The sequence below is a fragment of the Mytilus edulis genome, chromosome 12 (assembly GCF_963676685.1).
Source record: "Mytilus edulis chromosome 12, xbMytEdul2.2, whole genome shotgun sequence".
NCBI lineage: Eukaryota > Metazoa > Mollusca > Bivalvia > Mytilida > Mytilidae > Mytilus > Mytilus edulis.
In genome coordinates, this window is record NC_092355.1 from 45,853,283 (window position 1) to 45,879,826 (window position 26,544).

Below are 26,544 nucleotides of genomic sequence, written 5' to 3' on the forward strand. Positions count from 1 at the left end.
TGAGTGAGATCACTTCCGGCGGGAGTTGCCATCTTTCCGTTGACAGTTTCCTGTAAATTTCTTATTAACATTGTTTTCTGATTAAGAAATGGTAAAAATAATCAAAATGTGTAGCAGTTTAAAGTTATAAGATTGTAAGATGTTTTGTGAGTATATTACATTTTACCTTTGGTGGGATGATAATGTTGACGACCTGTTAGTGTTAAAAATAGACTAAAAAATAAATAAATAAATATTTACTCAATAACCCTTTCAGTAATGATTTTTGAAAATCCTCGACTTTCAGTTTTGTTCATATAGTTAATGCCTCTGTATTTAAAGTGCTTAAGGCTGACTGATTTTAATTCATTAATTTTCCGGGACTAATTATTATGAACTGGTCATACATGTATATATATATGTATATATAGTCCAAATAATGATGACGTCTGGCAAGGCTATTTTAATTTTTTTCTGTCTTTCCTACGACGTCATAACGCTGAAGCCATTTTTTACGTCTGGAGTTTGAGAGCAAATTTTGGGGGGAACTTTGAGACATAAAATTTCCCACAAATTATGAATTATCAATGAAACGACACTTCCAGTGAATATAAAATATTAAAACCGGGACATTTTGAAAGACCTGAATTTCCAGTTAATGTAAATCGAACGTTACTGAAATTCGGGTCCATTGAATCTTACCGATATTAATATTTTATTTTCACCGGAAGTGACGTTTCATTGATAATTGTGCTAAATCATTTTGAAACAAAAATGAAAATAAATATTTGCCCGACTCAAATGGAATCGTATCTTTTTTACCATTTCTTCTGGATATTTCTGGAAATATATTACATCAATAAGCACAAAAAAGGTAAGACTTTGTAACTACGTAAAAATTTTAAACCTGCAAGGAAAATTTTATGTCTCAAAATTAGGTCTCAAAGTTCACCCCAAAATTTGCTCTCAAACTCCAGATGTAAAAAATGGCTTCAGCTTTATGACGTCGTAGGAAGGCGTCCCAGAAGAAAATTAAAATAGCCTTGCCAGACGTCATAATTATTTTGACTAATATATATACATTTGATAACATGTTCAACGACATCGTTGTTGGTTTGAATAGTTTTACTCATTGTTGGGGTTTGTGATGAGTCAAGTCTCTGTGTTAAAGACCCTACTGTGACTTATACAATGGCAGTTTGTGTCAAACTGTTTAAGGGTTTGTTTGACCGAAAATGAAATTTGATGTTTTGCCGGTCACACGAATGACTAAATAACACTGTTATTATCGGAAATTCTGAATAACACTTGAAATGACTGAATACCTCTAGAAGTTTTAATATAATTAGCACAAATTGGTGACTTTTAAACATTGATTATTAAATAATATTGTATTATAAGTGTATTTGATAACTTAAAAATGATATATATATAGCAAGCAGGTAAGTTCATAAAGATCGTTTTAAAAATAGTGTCAATAAGTGTGTATATCCAACATGGCCAACTTGTCACTTGGTACAAAATGTATATACATGTATGCATTATCCTAGGTCGCCATGTTCAGCCATGTTGGATGTAAAACACTATATTTATAACGATCTTTATAAACTAACTGCTTTTTAATATATATTAACCCTTGTCGTGCGGGGGCCGTAATATTACGGCCGTACCCAGAATACCGTTATTTTGGCATCAATGGCGCTCCATACATTTAGAGGTCATCGTAATACCATTTATTTCGTAGTGTATGAACGTTTCCTCAATCTGAAACTATTCATGTCATGTTTCTCACTTTAAATATTCATTTTGAGCTCAAATACGAACTTCAAAATTTGATATCGGACAAAATTGGGTTTTTTGGAGGGGTGGGCTTACCTTCAAGGTCTGAATCACGGAGTTCAGAGGATTGAAACCTTGACAAATACCGTTAACCTAAAGGCACATAACGACTGGTCGTGTCTATTATCAAAATACGCCGAGGAAACGACTACTTCCGGTTGCAAGTCCAGTTAAAGTTCAAAATTGGAAAAATTCCGAAATTTGGTGAATTTTGGGGCAAATGACCTTCTTTACACTGATGAACCCAGATCAGTTTCACTCCGACCTAACAACTGTTGTGATAAAAGTGTTCACTGGTGTCCACGCTACATGTAAACTACAGATGGATGCATCTATTAGCATCTCTCGGACTTACAGGTCGAGAAAAAGAACGAAAAAAGGTCAAAATTGACGCTTTTTGTACCTGAGGACCAACTTTGGGGCAAATTCCCCACAAAAAAATTCCGCCTCCTCACCCCGACCACCCCACCCCGTGATCACCTATTTTAGATTTATTGTAATCAGTATGCATCAGCATCAGGGTACAGCTCATTTGCATATCATTTGCATATTTTTGCAAATACTCGAAATTTAGACAATTTCTGAAAACAACTCAGCATGGTAAGGGTTAAGAACCCTGATGTCAGAAACCATTTTTTTCAGTTTTCTGTCCAATTTTGATGTTTTTTCGTCTTATTTGGGGCCTTTAAAGGTTATCAAGGCCTTGGGATACGCTGGTCATCTAAAAATCGCCAAAAAAAAAAATAATGTTGAAACTTACTTAACCCTTGTCGTGCGGGGTCCGTAATATTACGGCCGTACCCAGAATACCAATATTTTGGCATCAATGGCGCTCCATACATTTAGAGGTCATCGTAATACCATTTATTTCGTAGTGTATGAACGTTTCCTCAATCTGAAACTATACATGTCATGTTTCTCACTTTAAATATTCATTTTGAGCTCAAATACGAACTTCAAAATTTGATATCGGACAAAATTGGTTTTTTTGGAGGGGTGGATTTACCTTCAAGGTCTGAATCACGGAGTTCAGAGGATTGAAACCTTGACAAATACCGTTAACCTAAAGGCACATAACGACTGGTCGTGTCTATTATCAAAATACGCCGAGGAAACGACTACTTCCGGTTGCAAGTCCAGTTAAAGTTCAAAATTGGAAAAATTCCGAAATTTGGTGAATTTTGGGGCAAATGACCTTCTTTACACTGATGAACCCAGATCAGTTTCACTCCGACCTAACAACTGTTGTGATAAAAGTGTTCACTGGTGTCCACGCTACATGTAAACTACAGATGGATGCATCTATTAGCATCTCTCGGACTTACAGGTCGAGAAAAAGAACGAAAAAAGGTCAAAATTGACGCTTTTTGTACCTGAGGACCAACTTTGGGGCAAATTCCCCACAAAAAAATTTTTCATTCCATCACAATAGGAAATTCAGAGGAAAGCAAGAAAATTCAACGTCATAATCGGATTTTAACCAATGAAGAACTGAGATCAAACGAACCACACGTAGATTAAATTTTTTTATACAATGGGTGCAGAAAATTTAAAGGGATAAATTGACGAAGATTTAAAGAAAAATCTTTATAATATACTGCTATTTAATAATCAATGTTTAGAAGTCAATAATATATACAGTGTATGAAAATTTTAAGTGTTATTCTGTCTTTCGAGATTCATTGCTACTAAATTTTCAACTAAAAATTTAAAAAACTCTTAAAACTTCTGTCTGACCGAAGGACACTTTGTCTGTCAGAGTTTGGGAAATACTGTAATGCTTTACTTTTTACAAATTGTGACTTGGATGGAGAGTTGTCTCATTGCATTGGCACTCATACCACATCACACATCATCTTATATCCAATTAATGCTAACAAATGTCTATTTAGACCTACAGTGTTTTTCAAACTGCAACAGAGGTTGCCATTTCAATAATGGCATCAATCACCTACAGCCCTACTTGTAAGTTAAGCTTGTTATATATTTTAATAAGAAATTTAAAACGTGGCTTTGTTTCTTTTATCGAAAGAGGGATGTTATATTAGATTTATTTTTATAAACTGAATTATGCCAAAGGAATATTTTTTACTATAATTGATAGATACATGTAAGTCAAAAGAAGCATGCAAATTTCAATCCACCTGTATTTGGCACTATTTGCCAGTATTGACCAATTGGCATGGGGAGTAAATACCAGTGAGTAAAACTTTTGTATTTGAAGCATACATGTTTTCAGCCATTTATATACATGTAGTTTTATTACCAATAGGTATACAGAGTCTTTCATTACATTTTTATACGACCGCAAAATTTGAAAATTTTTTCGATGTATATTGCTATCACGTTGGCGTCGTCGTCGTCGTAGTCGTCGTCCGAATACTTTTAGTTTTCGCACTCTAACTTTAGTAAAAGTGAATGGAAATCTATGAAATTTTAACACAAGGTTTATGACCACAAAAGGAAGGTTGGTATTGATTTTGGGAGTTTTGGTCCCAACATTTTAGGAATTAGGGGCCAAAAAGGGCCCAAATAAGCATTTTCTTGGTTTTCGCACTATAACTTTAGTTTAAGTTAATAGAAATCTATGAAATTTTGACTCAAGGTTTATGACCACAAAAGAACGGTTGGGATTGATTTTGGGAGTTTTGGTTTCAACAGTTTAGGAATTAGGGGCCAAAAAAGGGCCCAAATAAGCATTATTCTTGGTTTTCGCACAATAACTTTAGTTTAAGTAAATAGAAATCAATGAAATTTGAACACAATGTTAATGACTACAAAAGGAAGTTTAGGAATTAGGGGCCAAAAAGGGACCCAAATAAGCATTTTTCTTGGTTTTCGCACCATAACGTTAGTATAAGTAAATAGAAATCTATGAAATTTAAACACAAGGTTTATGACCATAAAAGGAAGGTTGGTATTGATTTTGGGAGTTTTGGTCCCAACAGAATAAGGGGCCCAAAGGGTCCAAAATTAAACTTTGTTTGATTTCATCAAAATTGAATAATTGGGGTCCTTTGATATGCCGAATCTAACTGTGTATGTAGATTCTTAACTTTTGGTCCCGTTTTCAAATTTGTCTACATTAAGGTCCAAAGGGTCCAAAATTAAACTTAGTTTGATTTTGACAAAAAATGAATCAGTTAGGTTCTTTGATATGCTGAATCTAAAAATGTACTTAGATTCTTGATTATTGGCCCAGTTTTCAAGTTGGTCCAAATCGGGGTCCAAAATTAAACTTTGTTTGATTTCATCAAAAATTGAATAAATGGGGTTCTTTGATATACCAAATCTAACTGTGTATGTAGATTCTTCATTTTTGGTTCTGTTTTCAAATTGGTCTACACTAAAGTCTAAAGGGTCCAAAATTAAACTTAGTCTGATTTTAACAAAAATTGAAATCTTGGAGTTCTTTGATATGCTCAGGGGTTAAAAAAAATTGTTTCAGCTAACTAGCCCAGGACTTATTGGCAGCAGGACTTTACTAGCCCTGTTGGAAGAACTGCTAGTCCATCAAAACTGACCTGCTAGCCCTAGTATGCCTTAAAAATCAAGAGTTTGCTGCATAATACAAAGTGGGTGTCATTTGTTTTTAAGGAGACATTATACACTGTATTTGATAAAAAATTTCTATCTGTTATTTATTCTTTTGGTGCTTAACCTAACTTAGTTGTTCCCACATTCAAAGCAGACTTTTTATTGGCGTGCTTGGGGCAACTAACGGCAATATTCACAGAGCATTGTCTGTTTTTTCATCAGCAAAAGCCAACCTTGCCAGGGGAATCATTGTGTCCCAGTTCTGCCAACTTTTCAGGAAGTGAATGCTTGATTTTTTTGCTAAATTGTAAAGATCAAAGAAAAAAAACAATAGATCAAAGGAAAATGCAGCCAAATAAGCATGAACATGTGTGAGTCTCGCGCTAAAGACTTGACAGCTCTGCTGTTCTGGACACTATTATTTTTTTCCGCTGCTTTCCCTGTGGTATTTAGCATTTTTTGGGGATGAATTTTTAGCCTCATTACTCCCTTCATCTACCGGTTTTCGTTGAAACTGACGAAGTTCCTGGGGTTCCCGTACTAAAATATTAAGAAATATTTTATTGCATGGTTACGTGCTCAAGAGCTGTGCAACAAGACAGGTCAATACCAATCAATACATCATACCCCCAAATACCGTTAATTGAAAATCTCGGCACGATAAGCAATGTACAATACCCCAAGCCATGGTATAAGAAATCGATATTTAAAGTACGAGAATTGCAATCAACACATGACCAGACATGCCAGAGTTATTTGTTCTATTTTTAAAATATGTACAACAGGACCTGTACAAACCAGTTCAAATTCTTGGAATCCCGGATGACTTAATTGAATCGAAATGGCTAACATAGAATAGTGATAAAGGGATTTTTCACTTTCCATTTTGGAAATGTCAAGAATTTTTTGTTACTAGTCCGTCGGGCATATCGGATTACACATTTTAATTGCCCGAGGCGTAAATGATCTAGTCCCGGGCGTCGGGCTAGTGGATTTTTTAACCCCTGATGCTGAATCCAAAAATGTACTTAGATTTTTGATTATGGGCCCAGTTTTCAAGTTGGTCCAAATCAGGATCTAAAATTATTATATTAAGTATTGTGCATGCAATAGCAAGTCTTTTCAATTGCACAGTATTGCGCAATGGCAAGAAATATCTAATTGCACAATATTGTGAAATAGCAAATTTTTTTTTAATTGGAGTTATCTTTCTTTGTCCAGAATCAACTTAAATCTTTGTTATATACAATATACAATGTATATTCACTTTTTACTACCAACTGATAAATTAAAATAATCTTTACCATTCAGTGATAACAAGCAGTTTTTTTACATCTTAATATTTTATGATGTATTTAAATGAGTAGTTATTGTTGCAAACTCCATTAGAAATTTTAATTGAGATTAGTTTTGGAATAAGGGAAAGGGGGATGTGATTAAAAAAATTGGGTTCAATTTTTCTCATTTGAAATTTCATAAATAAAAAAGAAAATTTCTTCAAACATTTTTTTGAGAGGATTAATATTCAACAACATAGTGAATTGCTCTAAGAGAAAACAAAAATTTTAAGTTCATTAGAACACGTTCATTCTGTGTCAGAAACCTATGCTGTGTCAACTATTTAATCACAATCCAAATTTAGAGCTGAATCCAGCTTGAATGTTGTGTCCATACTTGCCCCAACCGTTCAGGGTTCAACCTCTGCGGTCGTATAAAGCTACGCCTTGCGGAGCATCTGGTTTTATGTACATTAATTTATGTTAAAATTGTTAATGTTTGGTTTACTTTTTAGGTTACAAATGTATGCATCAGATTGTTAATATGCTGCACATGTAAATGTATGTACAGATGTTAAGATCTCAACAAAGTCACATTCCTGGTGTAATGAGGAAGCGGGACTCAGAAGTAACATCTGTCTCCTCTGGTAATTCAAGGGGCTCAGAAAGGAGGAAAAACAGGTTTTCCCTCAGGAGATTGTTTTACGTAACTCAAGGGACTACAGCCAACAGAAGAACAAGATCCCATGTTAGTCTTGATTCTGACTCTGGTAGATCAGATGCAAGTGTTTTAGCTCCACCTGATCGAGAAATTCTACCAAGACAATCCTCAAGTGTTGATACACACTCACTTTCACATAAAAAAGGAAGTTCAATAAGCAGAGAATGTCCACTTTGTCTAAATACACACCCTTCAGAAGAGTTTCCCGATATCATGACATGCCACCACCGATCATGTATAACATGCTTACAAACATACCTACAGATAGAAATAACGGAGAGTAGAATTAATATTTCATGTCCTGAATGTACAGAAAAATATCACCCAAACGATATTCAGATGATACTACAAAATGATATATTGGTGAAGAAGTATGAAGATTTTATGGTACGTCGTGTTCTAGTTACAGATCCTGATGCTAGATGGTGTCCAGCTCCTGACTGTGGGTAAGAGGCTTATATTTACATATTTTGTAATTTAAAAATGTATAAAATTTCAATAGTTCCCAAGAAATTTGAAAATAATGATAATAATATTAACTGAGGTACGTTTGTAAATTTTGACCACAACATTATAGCAATGAATTTGACATTCTGTTGGATGTTATAATTAATTAATATTAATTATTTATTGATACAATTGTATTCATGCAAAAACATTAGTTTATTATAGGATTAAACGACTTTTTAAAGGAATTTATTGGTGTATAAATTCGACCAATTCACTCACAAACAAATTAAAGTCTGAAGGACTTATATGATATGTTTGTGAGTGACTTGGTCCAGTTTTTACACCAATAAATTCCGTTAAAAAGGCGTTTAATCCTTATAATTCTTTAAATTGGAGAAAGGGAATATATTTTTCTACCCTCGTTACCTCTATCACACATAAATTGTATATTTATGTCATTAAATAGGCCTGGCGCATGCATATAGTTGTTGGTTAACATGTACAATGTATAACTTTGTGTTCCAATCTGATGATTCAAGTACTTTCCAACTGATTTTTGCAAGAATCATTGTGAGGGAATCTGAAATGACAATGTACAATTGTATGTTTATAGCTATAGTTGCAGACTTTATGCTTTTCCTTTTGCATTTAAAACCAGAATACAACTTAAAATAAGGTGTTTAATGTTTGCAAACTTACCTCTGACATGATTATTTGGCAATGTCTTTTTAGTTATGAAAAAAGGGATTACTACAAACAAATATTTATAACTAATAGTACTGATGCAAGACATTGAATTACATATTATAAATTGTTGGGAAAATAATCATATACCAGTATATGAGATAACTAAATTAACCATTGATGGCATTTGTTGCATTTGAAGGTGAAAAACATGCACAGTCATGACAGTCATAGTTTTGTCAATATTATCTTCCTGAACAAAATGTTACTAATTAATGTAAGTACTTTTTGCTTGATGTACATGTAACATGTAAACAGTCTCCAATCTCCTAATAAATTGCTACTATTTTTTCATGTTTATCATGCTTCATTCATATTTTTTTTACAGATATGCAGTGATTGCTAAAGAATGTGCTGGGTGTCCAAGAATCAGATGTGAAAGACCTGGCTGTGATACAGACTTCTGTTATCATTGTAAACAATACTGGCATCCAAACAAGACGTGTGATGCTGCTCGTGCTGAGAGAGCATCATCAAACTTGAGGTCTCCATCTGTTAGTTACAGCCATGACAATGATTCTCAAAGTAAGATCAACTTCATGTACCCAAAATTATAACAAACTGAGCCTAATTAGAAATTCACGGGAAAATCAGTTCCTTGCCAACATTGAAAAAAAAATTTGAAATTATTATTTTCCTCTGCACTTCTTGGTTAACGGTGAGCTCATGAGTCGATCATAAAAAAAAACTTGTTAAATATCTTTTTGCACAGACTTTTTGTTCACATATTTCGGTAAAGTTCCTCACTTTGATTAAGGCAAATGAGGATTATTCAGACAGTACTGAATAGTTTGACTTCATATTTTCGGTCTGCATATTTGCGTGAAAAATTCGTTTTTTGACCAACTCAATATTTGTGTTTATTTAGGTGTTTATAAGTTCTCTTGAATTACATGTATAGTGCATTAGTCAGAAGATCTTTGGAGGGGTCCTTATTTTGCATTCTTTGTTTTTTTAGGTCATGTTGTTCTATTCTATATTTATTTTGTCAATTGTGTTCTATAAATAGAATGTAAACTGTGTTTCAGAAGATGATATAAAACCCTGTCCAAGATGTGGTGCTTTTATCATGAAGATGAATGATGGCTCTTGTAACCACATGGCCTGTCCTGTTTGTGGAGCAGAATTCTGCTGGTTATGTATGAAAGAGATATCAGATTTGCATTATTTAAGGTTTGTAGTCTTAAGAACAAATACATTATCTTTATTTAAAACCGGTATAAGATGGAGTTAAGATTTAGGACTTTTAGGCCTATAAGGTCTTTTGAGTAATGCTGTAAATTTTAAAGAGGGTCTTAGCATCATTAGCAGTCAGGGGACTTACTTAAATAAGTGATTTTCTAAATTACTAAATCACTGATTCAAGTAACATAATGTTCATAAAAGTTGAAAGTTAGAGTTGTCTTTCTTTAATAATCACCTATTTAAGTAGTACTAAGTGCATGAAGTGATTTAATTTTATTGTAGTTTTAAATATAGAATACTAATGATCCAGGGACTAATTATGTTGCTAAAATTTATCAGGGCCAACATGTTGTCTAGGATGACCAGGTCATGTCAGGTGATGACCTTGTACTGAATCTAGGATAATGACATAAAAATCATTTGTTTAAGTATCAAACCTCAATTTCCTTCCAAAAAAATCACTTCTTTAAGTATCATTATTCTAATAACCCCCACTAATTTCAACACCCCCGAACAGTGAAATTTTTATCTTGAACAGTAGAATTTTATTACATAATCTGAAAGTTGAAACTTTGAACTTTACAGGAAAAATACTCCCACTGCTGGGAAAAATCTGTGAAGAAAGTATCAGTTCATTAAGTTAAGCCATTATTATAGCATTTTTTTCCAATAAAAATGAATTTACAGCTATATGATAGCATCAAAGGCACAAACCTTGCTACTTAAAGAAGCAAAAAGTTATTTTTTTTCAATTTTACTAATGAAAAGATATTATCTAAACCTATGTGTTTAAAAGTTTAGTAAAACTACAAAATCACAATTTATGACAAAATCTCGAATTTGCTACTTTAATAAGTGATTTGGAAATCACTTATTTCATTAAGTCCCCTGACTGATTAGTAAGCAGGGAGTTTTATCATTTCTTTATTTTGTTTTATCAGTTTTCTCTATTCTGTGCAGTTATGCACCCATCTATTTTTTGCTGGGTATTAAATAATAGACTTCATTAAAGATGACCGTTTAATTTATTGTCATAAAATCCACTCTATTAACACAACGTATCATGAATAACAAAGGTATGCTGGTGTTCAATGAATGATTACAAATGATGACAGGTGAGTTTAATTCCAAAGTGAATGACAAAAAGCTGAAAGAACAAATAAAAACATGTACTATAGAAAGGCTTGTATAGTTCGCACTGGTTCATAGTCCGCACCCCTTCTCCCCAGAAAATTTTAGGTAAAAAAACTTTGTAAATGTTAGAAAGCTCTAATGAAACTCCGGTAATTTCAAATCCTGTGCGGTCGTTTGCAGTATTTTTTTGGGAAAAACCTGTTTTCCATCATCAAACAGAAGCGGAAACTGCTTGTTAATGATTCTAGAACGCTTCATGATTGTTAAAATCAGTTTAATTCACTTAAAAAAAACAATTTAGAAACTTGTTTATGTTTAAACAGGAAGTTTAAAAAGCATGTGTAAAAGAAAAAACTAACCGGTGAGAGTCGAAATCCATACATAGCAGATATCACTATAATACAACTTTGAAAGTAAAACAGTTCCATCCTTTTGTAAAACAGTCTTTAATGTATCTATATCACATTAATGGTTGAAGGGTCTTAGGCTAATACAAACCATATTAGTCAGTATGAAACACCAAAACAGAACGAACAATAACCGAATACGTTTTGTAGTTTACAAATTCTAAGCTGGTTTACAGTTGTCTTTTTCACTATGTTTGTATCGTTTCAATCAAGCAGATACCAGTTTATTTCAACCAAAATATTGAAAAGAAACGAGAAATTTGTAATGAAAGGTTTAGTTTTTATATTTATCAGTATTAATTTGATATTGAATAGAAATGACTTTAAATATGAATGAGTTAAAGTTATTAGTTTGAAAAATGATAAGAGCGCCCTCTACAATATCAATAACAAAGATAGCGGAACGTAAACTAACGCCAGCGAAAAATGAAATTTTTCTGTTATTTCTTGCTTATTGTACTCTATACTCCGCACCCTGTCTGGAAGGTCCAATTTTGGAGAATAAAACCGCGGACTATACAAGCCTTTCTACGGTAAAACCTGTCAAGACATTTGCCAAAACATACAAAAATACAAAGTTGACTTATGACACTTATTGTGTTCCATACATTCACAAGATCCATTGGTGGCCTTCGGCTGTTGTCTACTCTATGGTCGGGTTGTAGTTTCTGACACATTCCCCATTTCCATTCTCAATTTTACATAAAATATATAAAAGCAATATATATATATATATATAACATATATCAAGTTTGGTTACATAACTGCGAGTCAAAAATGGTATGTGCAGCTTTTAGTGTGTTGAAAACTCAGCAAGTATTATGTATGGAAATCAGACACAAACTGCTTTCCATACTTTAAAAATATCTAAATGAGGGGCGTGTTATGAATCAAACAAAAATGATCAAAAAGGGTATTTGAATGTTTATAGAACATTTTTATAGTGTAGTGTTGTCTCTGTGTGTTTATAAGTAATAACAAACCACTGTGAAACAATAAACAAATAATCTGGTGACATGGCATATTTTTGTCATCATTGCCATTTACCCTACGTTTTATACGTCATCAAAACACAATACATGTTATGTATGTACACAATAAATAGTTCTTCAAATTGATAATATGCTATAAACTTACACTATGCTAGAATCTGGTAGATATGTCAATAAATGATGCTGAATCATCAAGGTGAGCATGTAAATAAGGGCAAATGAGGAGGAAAGAAACAACCTAAATAATAAATGGAAACACAATGGACAGACGGACAGACAGACGGACGGACACCGGACATTTGTATACCATAATACGTCCCGTCAAAATTTGGACGGGCGTATAAAAACCTTTCACAAGACTTCTTTGTTATATTAATCTTAATATCTGTATACTTTTTGGTGATGATTCAAAATTTCATTTTTGAGTTATTGAGCATTTTGTAAAAAAGGGGGAGGGGTTTTTTACATATCGTGCCGTATCTCAAAAACGATTTATGATTATTGCTTAAAACGTTACACACTTCTTTTTTATATTAATCTAAAGATCTGTATACTTTTTGGTGATGACTCAAAATTTTATTTTTGAGTTATTGAGTATTTTGTAAAAAAGGGGAGGGTTTTTTTTACATGTCGCGCCGTATCTCAAAAACAATTTATGATTATTGCTTGAAATATCTACGGACAAGTCAGTACATGGACTGATTTTGTTGTTTTGTCAGGGTATTTTTAGTTTATTTTAGCTATAGCTTTCAGAACCTTTGACACCAAACATACTTGGATCTGATGAATCTTATTCTAGAATTATGTGTTGTCTGCACAGAAATTAGTTTAAACATATTTATTTATAGTGGATTGGGAAACACGTTTTGCAACTTACATTAATCCATTTCCACTTTGCGGGTGCGAGTGCTGACCTGTGTTAAGAGAGAGCCATATCTCTTGCACGTTAAAGACACCCTTGTAGATTTCGAAAAAGAGTAGGCTAATGCACAGAAATTAGTATGTTTCATTCATACTATTGATCTTGAGCATCCCTTTTGAATATTTGTTCGCACTAAATTTGTAATGTGATATGTTTTTCTTCAAGTCTTGTGAAAGGTTTTTATACGCCCGTCCAAATTTTGACGGGACGTATTATGGTATACAAATGTCCGGTGTCCGTCCGTCTGTCTGTCCGTCTGTCCGTCTGTCCAGCGTAAACATGTCGCACCGTAACTTGAGAACGACTTATCCAAATTCATGAAACTTAATATAGTTGTTTCTTATGATGGTCAAATGATCTGTATACTTTTTGGTGAAAATAAGATTTAAACTTTTTGAGTTGCGGCACTTTGTAACTAAAACAGGGGTGTGTTTTTTTTCACATGTCGCACCGTATTTCAAAAACGTTTCTTAATTATTGCTTAAAACTTTACACACTTCTTAGTTATATTAATCTTAATACCTGTATACTTTTTGGTGATGATTCAAAATTTCATTTTTGAGTTATTGAGCATTTTGTAAAAAAGGGGGAGGGGTTTTTTACATGTCGCGCCGTATCTCAAAAACGATTTATGATTATTGCTTAAAACTTTACACACTTCTTTCTTATATTAATCTAAAGATCTGTATACTTTTTGGTGATGATTCAAAATTTCATTTTTGAGTTATTGAGCATTTTGTAAAAAAGGGGGAGGGGATTTTTACATGTCGTGCCGTTTCTCAAAAACGATTTATGATTATTGCTTAAAACGTTACACACTTCTTTGTTATATTAATCTTAATATCTGTATACTTTTTGGTGATGATTCAAAATTTCATTTTTGAGTTATTGAGCATTTTGTAAAAAAGGGGGAGGGGTTTTTTACATGTCGCGCCGTATCTCAAAAAGGATTTATGATTATTGCTTAAAACTTTACACACTTCTTTGTTATATTAATCTAAAGATCTGTATACTTTTTGGTGATGATTCAAAATTTCATTTTTGAGTTATTGAGCATTTTGTAAAAAAGGGGGAGGGGTTTTTTACATATCGTGCCGTATCTCAAAAACGATTTATGATTATTGCTTAAAACGTTACACACTTCTTTTTTATATTAATCTAAAGATCTGTATACTTTTTGGTGATGACTCAAAATTTTATTTTTGAGTTATTGAGTATTTTGTAAAAAAGGGGAGGGTTTTTTTTACATGTCGCGCCGTATCTCAAAAACAATTTATGATTATTGCTTGAAACTGTACAAACTTCTTTGTTATACTAATTTAAAGATCTGTATACTTTTTGGTTTGATTCAAAATTTTATTTTAGTGATATTTGTAAAAAAAAAACAGGGTGGGGGGGTTTCACATGTCCAGCCGTGTCTTGAAAACAATAAATGGTTATTGCTTAAAACTTCCTCAGAAACTATTTATGATTAATACATAAAACTTCCACACAAGACGTCGGGCGTATCATGTGCTCATGGCGCAGCTGTTTATTAATTATATTGTTAAACTTGGTTTTAATTCAACAACATATCATGTTTCTAATTTGTCTTTGCAGTCCCTCAGGTTGTACATTTTGGGGGAAGAAACCATGGAGTAGAAAAAAGAAGATATTATGGCAACTTGGAACTTTAGTAGGAGCACCTGTTGGAATAACACTTATTGCTGGAATAGCAGTTCCAGCTATGATTATTGGTATACCTGTATGGGTTGGACGAAAGGTAAGATTGCAAATTACAAATTACACTTATTGCTGGAATAGCAGTACCAGCTATGACCTGTATGGGTGGGACGAAAGGTAAGATTGCAGTACCAGCTATGATTATTGTTATACCTGTATGGGTGGGATGAAAGGTAAGATTGCAGTTCCAGCTATGATTATTGGTATACCTGTATGGGTGGGATGAAAGGTAAGATTGCAAATTACAAATTACACTTATTGCTGGAATAGCAGTTCCAGCTATGATTATTGGTATACCTGTATGGGTGGGACGAAAGGTGAGATTGCAAATTACAAATTACACTTATTGCTGGAATAGCAGCTATGATTATTGGTATACCTGTATGGGTTGGAAGAAGGGTAAGATTGCAAATTACAAGTAACATCTGATGTCTTTAAAGTCATATGAAATGAGTGAGTGGTGAAAAACAATGTTTATCCAATTCTTGAACCAATGCATGTATATATCATAAACTTAGTCCTCTGTGCAAGATTTTCTCATTTTTCAAGCAAATATATCGTATAATCGTCAATTTTTTTCCTCTCTGTCTATTATGATTTAACAAATATGGCTGCTCATTAAATGCCGTGTTTTGAAGCCAAAGTTTACCGATTGTCACTTAATAGTAAACAAATAACAAAAAGCATGGGTATTGAGCACGTTTTTAACATGTACAATCAGATACTTGTTTATTTTAATGACAGATCCATGCGTATTGTGATCAACGGATTTTTACGAGGAGGGTTACACTCAGGTCACTATGCATATGGAAAATATGTCGGCGAATTGCTTCCTGGAAGGGAGCAATTAAAAATAAGTAAACTTCTTCTAAATGTGGACAAATTAAAGAATTTTCCTCAGAAAAAAGTACATGTAAATAAGTTGTGTAATGAAAGCTATTCATTTAGTTATAAAAAAACATGTGCATATTTTTTTTTAATTTGAGTTTCTTATGACTTTAACAAATCATTTGCTGGTACATTACAATAAGTTTATCATCAATTTACTAAAGACTCATCATTTCTGCATGAGGAGTCTTTTGTAAACAAAACTTATTTCTTCTTTCAAAAAAGTTAAAAAGACCAAATAAAGTACAAAAACTAAAGAGCATTGAGAATCAGGCACAGCTAGGTAATCTTTACCTGGGGTAGAAAATCTTAAGTATTGTAAAATACAAAGTGTTATAAACAACATTGACCTCTACTTAAATGTATATTTGCATGAGAAAAACCCCCACTAAAGAGTGTCGATATTAAAGTTTTATCTAGGTATCAATAGTGAAAGTGATTCCATTAATATATTGCTGTCCATACATTTCATTTACTCAATGTTATACAATGGAAATTACCGACAAGTTGTTAATGACTTGTCTAGGTCAAACTCAATTGACATGTTTTACAGTAATATGCTGGCTTACAGGATATTTATTTTTGACATGTTTTTCATAAAAAAAAATAGACCTGTTTTCTGTTGAAAATGCCATTTAAATTAAATCACTGTTCAACTCTAGACTGCCTTAAAATTTTATACTGTAAATTTGAACCAGGATACAGGTTGAAGAAAGGAGGAAAACAAATTATTTTTGTAGACCATTTTCAATACACAAGGAATCCATATATATATGTAAAGAATTAAAAGAAACGAAGAATATTTTACAAAGTTTAGTTATTGGTAGAGCAACACTAACAGCATGTATATTTAAATAGTCAGTCTTGTGCTTGTTTCTCAAGCTACATATTTCTTTTCTGTCAGTTAATGGTTAACAGCTAATTGTTTACATGTTTATTTGGAATCATTTACAGATTCACTCCAAGTATAAACTGAGTCCTAAACATAGGAGAAACTTGGCCATAACCGGTGGTGTAGCAACATCTATCCTGGTTTCACCAGTAGTTGCAGGACTTGCAGTCGGTTTGTATATCTTTATCTGCATGTTTATAAAGGTTAAGAATATGTGTACTTAGAAAATACTTCTTCAGATCCAAGGTTGTGCTGTTGAGGCATCATTCATTTGCAAAACTGCCTGCACTATGTACAGTGTGTAGTAAGGTTTTATAAAAATATTACTTTTGTAAGTAGGATGATAGCTTTTCTCTTTGGTTTAATTATGGGGGTGTAAACTGTATTTCAAAATATTCTAATAGATGACAATGTTACAAACAAATTAATTGAGAATGGAAATTGGGAATGTGTTAAAAAGAAAACAACCTGAGCAAAGTGCAGAAAACAGTCCAAGGGTGTTCAACACACTTATCAAAAGCATTTTGTACCATCCTTTATGTTCCCCTGGGCACTCTGGCTTCCTCAACCAGTAGACAAAATAGCTCAAAACCAATACTTAAAAGTGGCGTCAAAACACCAAAAGTCAAAAATCAAATCAAATAATTTCCTTCTGAAGTCTCTTCTACCTAAAATTCTTAAGTTTGGTTGATCCCTGTACTTTCCAATCACCTTGTCCACCTGTTTGTGTCTTAAAAACAAAGGATTTTCAGATGATTCCTTGCATTTGTGTATCAACGACTTCATTGAAATTATACTTGTAAAGATAGGAGTTATAGAGCTGTAATAACAACTGACAATACTATGCCCAAAATTAAATACAATGCAAGGTCAAAAAACAAAAACTCAACCCTTTCATTGATAGCTGCCACAACAAAAGCTACTCTGAGACAATGGCTTGCCTGGCTTTTGTGACACAAGTGAGAGATCTTCATATTAAATATCAATAAAAAGTTGTCTGTAGTTATTTATGTCTTTGATTTGTTCACATACACTATAAACACAGTTTGTTCATGCTTTGAAAAAAACTTGTCAGTAAAAAATCAAAGAAGTAGGCCCGGTAAAACCCCATTTTGGCTCCAAAATATAGCATATTTACAAATTAGCTAAGGGTTTTAAAATGTAAAAAATCTTCATCATATGAACTTCAAATTTTTGGCCAAAATGAACCCTTACCAGACCTTCTCTTTTGCATATTTTCGGCATTGAAACATGAAATTCATGAAATACGACTTGTTGACCTAGAATCGTAATTTTCTAAACCAAAATGACAAAAGTTTGAAAATTATAACAAGGTCACAAGTACTGGGACTCGTCATTAGCTGTTTGAAGCGTGAATCTCTGTATAAAGGAATTTGTCAGCTAAAGGGTTAACACCACCAAAAGCTAAGGTGAAATCAGGTCCTGTAAAAGGATAAGTATCTCATGTTCCACATGTGACACCTGTTATGTTGCTCAAGCAACTTTTAAGACAAACTAAAACAGTTATCATGTTCCTAAGCCCAACAATGTTAATTTAATGTATAACGATGTTTGACAGGTATTGGTGTTCCTATATTACTTGCCTATGTGTATGGAGTGGTTCCTATCTCACTGTGTCGTAGTGGTGGATGTGGAGTCACAGCAACAAACAAAGGAGGGGTTCGCTTTGAATTTGATGAAGAAAATGAAACTGTTGGACCAGCTGGACCAGGTAATATTTATTTGACTTCAAACTGTAAAGTAATGAAGCCTTAGGGTATGATTTATCTATAAATGTCATTCTGTCTGTTCCTGTTTTGGTATAACTGAAAATTTGATAGCACTCACCATAAAATATTACTTACGGTAACATAAAAAATGTGTATAAAAGATCAGAAAAATGTTCCCACATATAACTTTCTTGTGCTAATTTTAGCTCAGGGTCAGGTAGAATTTTCTCATCGCTTGGCGTCTGTCATTGTCTGTTAACTTTTAGAAAAAAACTTATCCTTTGAAACTACAGGGTTAGTTAAACTAAACTTGGCAACAATCATCATTTTGTGGTATTTAGTTTAATTGGCTAGCCTGCCAACTAACTTGGATATGGCTAAAAATAGAACATATTGGTATAAATAAAGATTTTTGTCAAGCCTGCAACATTTATGTCACAAAAGCAAGACATAGTTATTCTATATTCTGTTGAAAGCACAGATAACATTTAGGTTTAGTCTGTGGTTAAGGTGTTTTTAGACATAAATTTTGACAAACCTTTATGGAATATCAGGGGTGGATCCAGCCATTTTAAAAAGGGGGTGTTCCAACTATATGTCCCCATTCAAATGCATTGATCAGCAAAAATAAGGGGGTTTCTTTGTATTTTACTCATAAATTTAAAATGAAGCTAATTTTATGCTACTGGTTATTTGTACAATAGTTGGCTGATTGCAGGATAAAGCACATTGCATTTTCTTTGAAATCTTTATTTCTCTAAGATATTTATAAATTGTTTTAAAGAAATAAATGTTGTTATTGCCCTTGTAACCTTATGCATGGATAAGATATGTTTCAAAGTTTGGGACATAGGAACGACTAAAATTTACAGGGTTGACAATGAATCAAAGAGTCTGTTGGGATTTGGGAGGCAGAAAACTGTCACATATAATTTTTGTACTCTTAACAAGGGGCATTATTTTTTTCAGTCTGCCTTTCTAGCTTTAGGTTAAAGTTTTTGCTCAAGGTAGTTTTTGATGAAGTTGAAGACCAATCAACTTGGTACTTGGTACCCATGTTCTCTATATACAATCTTTCTAATTTTAATGCCAAATTAAAGTTTCAAGCCTAATTTCATGGTCAACTGAACATAAAAAAAGTATGAGTGGGGCATCCATGTACTATGGACACATATTTGTTAGGTAATGTTGAATATCAAAAACATTTGACTTGATGATAGCTTTTTCTTTTATTGATATGCAGAAACTCTTCTTGTTTTGGTAGATACACAGAGTGTTGGCACTGGACACAATGTGGCTAACCCAAGCATTGCTCCAAGTATTGGTGATGCTTCACTTGGTATGACAAACAGTCTGAGTGCCAGTGGTAGTCACATGGATAGGGTTGGCATCATTAGGGATGAGATAAGTGATAGGGACTCAGCCAGTAATAGAGCTATAGGGGGATACAGTTTGAATGGTAGCCTCTGTGGGGGAAATTACTATACCCAAAAGTAAGTACATGTATATATAATTTTTCTTATTTCTGATTTTTTTTTTGAAGTTTAAGTAAATATATACAAGAACAAATAGATCTGACATGTTTTTTTTAATAAGGCAATATCCAAAGATGCACAGGTGAGCCAAAAAGTTGTAAGTACCTAATCTGTGATGTGAATTATTGCCAAGAACACTTTTTAGCTCACCTGTTCAAAAAGCAGAATGTGTCTGTAGTCTGTCCTTGTGGTCCATCAATATTAACTTTTACAAAAATCTTCTCCTCTGAAACTACTAGACTTAATTAAATCAAACTTGGCAGCAATTATCATTAGGGCAGGGCTTTAAAAATGGTTGTAAAGTACTTGATTGTCCAATAAATTATTTTTTTGACTTTGTTCTAGACTTGAAATGGGCATTTAACTTAGGTTTGCCATTTTAACATAATCAGGGGTTCAAATTAGCAGAGGTACCAGGTCTGTGACCATCCATTTATGGTTTCGGACCTTACAACCGGAATCACTTGAGATAAAAATCTATTGCTAGTATCTACTGACTACAGTCTCTATAGTGTATTTTTTGTCATTCGAGAGAACAAGATTGTATGACATGATCATGATGAGCCTTTATCATTGACCTAGCCTAGGAAAAGATTATATAAAATGAATTATCGAAAGCAAAAATCTTAAAATGTCTAACTGTTGAATTTCACAGCAGTAAATGAAATGCATGTATGTGGGGTACTAGTCTGGCTATGCAAAACAGCCTAGATTTGTCTACATATATACCTCAGTTGTTCTTGAATCAAAACAAAGATAAAAGCCAAATCAAATATGAAGTTAAAGAGCATTGAAAAACAACTTTGTTAAAACTTGTGCCAAATATATACTAGTAGTAAGGTAGACAGAGAAGCCAATATATTATCAATAAACATAATTTACCTGATTCAGAAAAAGTAATTTTTAAAGAAGTATTTTATGCAAATATGTATAATGCTTGATAATTATAAATTTAATGTTCATGTCTTTCAGGCTAGAGATTCAAGCTGATGTGTCATCAAATGTGCCTGATATAAGGTGCAGTATTTTTAATTAATGTATAATTTGATATCAGTCCTAAAGAAGGGGTGGGAATATTTACCTTATTCAAAATTCAAGAAAAGGCTGAAATATCTCTAATTTGTCTAAGAACTCCACTGCATGTTTTTAAATCACAACTATATCATAATTTCTTTAAGATGTTTGTTTTGAAACCTTTTGACACAAGACAAATATTCATACAACTTCAGAGCACATCAAGATACGTTAAGATAGTTTGACAGAAAATAATGAATGAATAACATAGATATAAATTTAATGGATGGCATACAAATTTCTCTAAATGTGCAAACTCAAAAGAACAATATTAATTTGTTAATATTTGGTCAGATTGACCTTGATAATTCTTGTAATTGTTTCTTTATTTGAACTATAATTGTGTTGTGTGATAACATATCATTAGCTCATTTTGAAATATAATTGTTGATCAAAATTATTTAACTAAAGTGTACCTGGATTTTTTGTGTGTGAGGTACAAAAATGTACATCAAAATTAATCAATACAGATGCAAACAAAGCAAATCTTGTTCATGAGGTAACAAGTTTGATAAATTTTGACACTAGGAATGTATTTGGGATATGTTCCACATAAATATCAATTAGTCAACTTTGAAGATTTAAGTGTATTTTGGTGGCCATTTTGAAAATAAGGTAAATTATACAACTCTTTATTTACTAATACTTATCTTGAATCTCTTCTACATTCAGGGATAAAGACACTTCTTCTGTTGTAACAGCAACATCGGCATATGAAGTCCAGGTTGACATGCCTTCAAGGGGAAGACATAGTAGTGTGGAAAGCAGTACATTTGTAAGTGCAAAGCAAAGAAATGTGTCTGGTCAAAGTTCACCAATTTCTGGTTGTAGTGCATATTTATCAGGACCAGAATCACAGAATACTAAATGTAGAAAATGTAAACGACATAATAACAGTAATAGTGACAAATCATGTGAACAGTCTAGTGTACATTTTGCAGATCAGGTCAGTTTATGTGATGATGTTACAACTCACAGTATAAGTGAAGAGTCAGACAAATTTTTGGGTTACTTGACTTCAGAATCTGCTCATGGTAAATGTTTCACATCCCGTTGTTCAGAGCTGAAATCTGGAATTCCCCCTTGTCAGTCTCGTTTTCAAGATTCCAATGCGTCATCATTACCTGAGGTTGAAGTAGACAGACCTTCATTAAAAGAGTCTGAGAATGCAAGAAAGGCTGTCTCTACATCAGCTTTACCACTTTCGCAATTCAAATTAAGTCACAAAAGTCTATGTAAAAGTAAAAGTCAGGAAGATTGTGCCTTGTCAGACAAATCTAAAGTGGGACGTGTAAGACATCGTAGTTGTGAGCTTGCCATGGAGACAGGACGGATTTCTCCAACAGAGGAAAATGATAATCAATTATAATGATGTGATATTGTAGTATATACAATTTCATGATATCGTTTTCATTTGCTTAAATTTGTACTAATTTTTAAAAGGCAGTTGGCAGCAAATTTTTTGTTATAGCAACAGACAGATGATCTTTTAATAACATGAAGTGTAAGTTATAAAATAAGTCTTTCATTCCAGACCATTTTATAAGATTAAACTCTGTAAGGCTTTTGATACCATCAAGGCTGTAATGATAGTATTCCTAAATTCTCATTGTTTCAGATTTTATAAAGATTTTTGGTTTACTACATGTACTACAATGATGCTGGTTTTCCATCTATATTCTCATTGCCACAAATCATCTGTATATTATATTGTTATTTGTTTTTCGTAACATGTTTAGTGGTTATGTATTTTTTTATTTCTGAAAATTTAACCTACAAAAAAAGTGCAAGTTATTGTCTAATATATGGAATATATCTTTAAAAAAATTGGAAGGATAAAAGTGGTGCCAGTTTAAAATCAACTTACTTTTTATATAATTTCCCCTTAACTTAGAATATCAGCTTGAAAGACCTACAAATGTCACAAGCAATCAAAGGACTCCTTACAATTTTTGACTCAAATTGAAGTGTTCTTCCAATTAGCTAAAAAATAAATAATGTTAGAATATGCAATAAAGGTAAGCTATACAAATATATCCCTTGAATAAAACTCTCAGTTAACTCTTTATGGGAGATGTTTACTGCACAGTACACACATTTAGACAGAAAATGAAAATATCATTTAGTTTCAAAAATTCATAAAAACGGAATATAGAAATGATTTTTTTTTATTAGCAGTCTCTTTGGTCCAATTTTGTTGAGCTAAAAAAAACATACCCTGATCATATTGTATTGTCTTGCAAGTCAAAGATTCAAGTCATTGGAAAATGTATTTATGCAACCTTGATTTGACTAGTGGAGAATGCAGCCATTTTGAAAGAGGGGGGATGTTCCCAACCCAGAATAAAGGGGGTTCCAACTATATGTCCCCATTAAAATGCATTGATCGTCCAAAAAAAAGGGGGTTCCAACCCCCAGAATCCTTCCCCTGGATCCGTCACTGGAACGTCGTGCATGTATTCAGCATGTGTTTTCATTAAAAAAAAAAGCTAAAAATGTCAACATCTAAAGGTGAAGAATTTAATAGATAAAAGGAAAGTTTGGACTTGTTTAAAATTCTTTCTGCACCATTGAATTAAAAGTTTTAAATCTCAATTGATGAAAGCCTTTTCTGCAAAGTTTTAAAATGGTAAAGTAAATTCATTATCATCTTAATTTTATTGATATAGTTTCTTGTCACTGTAATTTTATTAGAGATTATCCATTATTTGATTTGGAGTTACATAATTAAAAAGGAGTTGCTGGCAGTGAAGAAATACCTACATGTAGATCTTACTGGAACACAATAAAAACCTATATATTTTAAAAATGACTTGTTTTTGGAAATACAAAATCCAATGTAGAAAAATTCAATGAATATATCAAAGTGATATATATTTTTGTCAAGGAGTTTCTAGCATGTCTGGTAATGTGATAACTTTTCATAAATGTATTATTATTGATAGATCTGTATATTTTCTTACTAAGTTAAGACATGTTTTCTTAAGGATAAACATGTTTCAATCACCAACTATCATGACAGCAATAAAAAAAAACGACCTTAAACCTTTCTATATATTGTACTGCACAGTGGGTAATTCTTTATTCATTGTTTAATCACTCCTCTTTTATTCACTTCAGACCAAAATATTTGGATTCTTCAGATTTTATGGCCACATTATTTTTTTATGATGTGCATATTTTCAGAATTTTGATTTTAATGAATTATATATTAACAGGTAGTTGACATTTGCTAAACTGTTTATCAAATTTTAGTTTTTCATATTTTTGCGCACAATGTATTTGTACTTGAACTGTTTCCAAGCCAGAGTGTTTTTATTGTTAGAATATATATAAACATTGTATGTGTCATGGTTATTTTAATCAATGATAGATGTATCTGAACTTGAATTACATATTTCTGCAATCTAAAACATGCTGGCCACGATATGTTAATGTGTCTTACAGGAAAACGATACTTTGTCCAAGGCAAACAACAAAATATTATTCACTCATTAAGATGATATAACTTTCATGATGACAATTAAGGTTTAAAGTCTTTTATTGTGTACTGCTGTTACCAAGTTTTGTTTATGTTGACATTTAAGAAGCAGAAACAATGACTGGACTAAATTTTTATACGACCGCAAAAATTTAAAAAAAAATGTTTTTTGGGTCATATATTGGTATCACGTTGTCGTCAGGGTCGTTCGAAGATCGATTATTTACGAATAATAACTTAAGTATTAGTAATAAGAAATCAATAAAAGTTTAACACAAGTTTTATAACCTCTAAAGGAAGGTTGGAAAAAAAAATGGGTCCAAAATTAAATTTTGTTTGATTTCATAAAAAATTGAATTATTGGGGTTCTTTGATATGCCGAATCTAATTGTGTATTTAGATTCTTAAGTTATAGTCCCGTTTTCAAATCTATCTACATAGGGTCCAAAGGGTCCAATTGTTGGGGTTCCTTGATATGCTGAATCTAACCATGTATTTAGATTTTTGATTATGGGCCCCTTTATCAAATTGGTCCACATTGAGTTCTAAAGGTTCCAAAATTGAACTTTATTAGATTTCATTAAAGTTTGAAGTCTTGGGGTTCTTTGATATGCTGAATCGAACCATGTATTTAGAATTTGGATATTGGACCATAATAGGTAAATCCTGTAAATGTCCTATTTATTTTTTGTAAGTTCTGTGTCAGAAACCTATTCTGTGTCAACTATTTAATCACAATCCAAATTCAGAGCTGTATCAAGCTTGAATGTTGTGTCCATACTTGCTCCAACCTTTCAGGGTTCACCCTCTAAGGTCGTATCAAGCTGGGCCCTGGGGAGCACCTGGTTTATAAATAGAATAGTAAAACAGTTACTGGTTATAAAATCAAAACTTTTGCTTTATGTCCTTTTTTCAATTGTAATTTGTCAAGTTTATCAGATCTGTGATAGTTTTTTAAGAGGAAGCAGATTTGAAATCAGAGTCAGATGATATTAAAAAGATAGATAAACACTGCTCACACTATATTTTTATCTTTAGTGAACGTGGAAATCAGAACCAGAACCATTATTTAGCGTTTGATTTAAATTTTTTACATTATAATGAACATGTGTGAGTTACATGTTGATTTTACCACAACTTAACAGTGAACTACAAGAGATGGAAAAACAGTGAAACAAATAAACATACATACAAACCAGAAATCATAAGTAATGCCCCTCCACTTATGAAAACCATCCTTCAGAAGGATACAGATTGAAAAAAACTGAAAAGTGAATTGTAGAAAAAAGAGACATTATATTTCAGTTTCAGATCAATAAAGATTTTACATCTGTGAATATGATCTTGTTTTTTTGTGATTATTTTTCACAGTTCGGTTCTGATTAAAAATGTGTGATAATTTTAACGTAATTAATTTTTCATTTGTTTATTCTCTTTAGTTTTTGTTATTGTTCATTGTGAAATATGTTATGTTTGATTTTATTTAGAGATTTTCATAATGTTTATATATTTAATTTCTGTTGCTTCAAAAGCATTCTGTATAAATGTTTTTGTATTAAAAGTGAACCAAAGTGTTTTGTATTTGTTTGAAGGTTAAGAATGCTGCATTGTTCTGTAACAAGAATAAGTAAATCTGGCTTATTGTTTAACATGCATAACAGGAGGTACTACAAATGTTGTCATGAAGTGGACGGGAAATCACATTTTACATTATCTTCAAAACTGGAAAATCAAAAAGCATATAAAAAAATTCTTAGGGGTTCCGCAGAACCCAGTGTCTCGCCTACTTTTGCTGTATATCGCAGATTTAACAAAAATGAGGAAAAAAATCAATGAAAATATTCCTCTTGATACTATCGTTTGATTGTAAAATGCTTCTGTTTGGTAAAAATCCAAGATAGTTTATGAAATTTGAAAAAAATAGGCAGGACAGGAGTTTTGAGTTAAAAAAAAAGGCAGGATGAGACACTTGCTAAAAAAAGAAGTCAGGACGACAATTTATGTAAAAAAAAGTCCGGATAAACTAAAAATAAAA

The 26,544-nt window shown here is 32.5% G+C and overlaps 1 protein-coding gene across 4 annotated transcripts; it reads left to right on the top strand.

Annotated features, from left to right (window-relative positions):
- Positions 1 to 26,080, top strand: LOC139498617 (E3 ubiquitin-protein ligase RNF19A-like). Of its 4 annotated transcripts, none has more exons than XM_071287090.1 (10): positions 1 to 146; positions 7,148 to 7,799; positions 8,876 to 9,072; positions 9,576 to 9,720; positions 14,787 to 14,949; positions 16,752 to 16,860; positions 18,269 to 18,421; positions 19,684 to 19,912; positions 20,927 to 20,971; positions 21,701 to 26,080. In XM_071287090.1, the coding sequence occupies exons 2-10, from the start codon at positions 7,192 to 7,194 to the stop codon at positions 22,395 to 22,397; spliced, it is 2,346 nt and encodes a 781-aa protein (XP_071143191.1). In that variant the 5' UTR covers positions 1 to 146; positions 7,148 to 7,191; the 3' UTR covers positions 22,398 to 26,080. The 4 variants fall into 4 exon arrangements, with proteins under 4 accessions (XP_071143191.1, XP_071143195.1, XP_071143192.1 ...); XM_071287094.1 differs by having other exon boundaries at positions 9,579 to 9,720; XM_071287091.1 differs by having other exon boundaries at positions 28 to 134.
- The last annotated feature ends 464 nt before the right edge of the window (positions 26,081 to 26,544 follow it).

Bases quoted from the DNA above. Each gene is read 5' to 3' on its own strand.
- LOC139498617 (XM_071287090.1), top strand. From the start codon at position 7,192: ATGTATGTACAGATGTTAAGATCTCAACAAAGTCACATTCCTGGTGTA. The intron at 7,800-8,875 runs GTAAGAGGCTTA...TTTTTTTTACAG, and splicing joins TGTCCAGCTCCTGACTGTGG to ATATGCAGTGATTGCTAAAG. The intron at 16,861-18,268 runs GTTTGTATATCT...GATGTTTGACAG, and splicing joins AGTTGCAGGACTTGCAGTCG to GTATTGGTGTTCCTATATTA.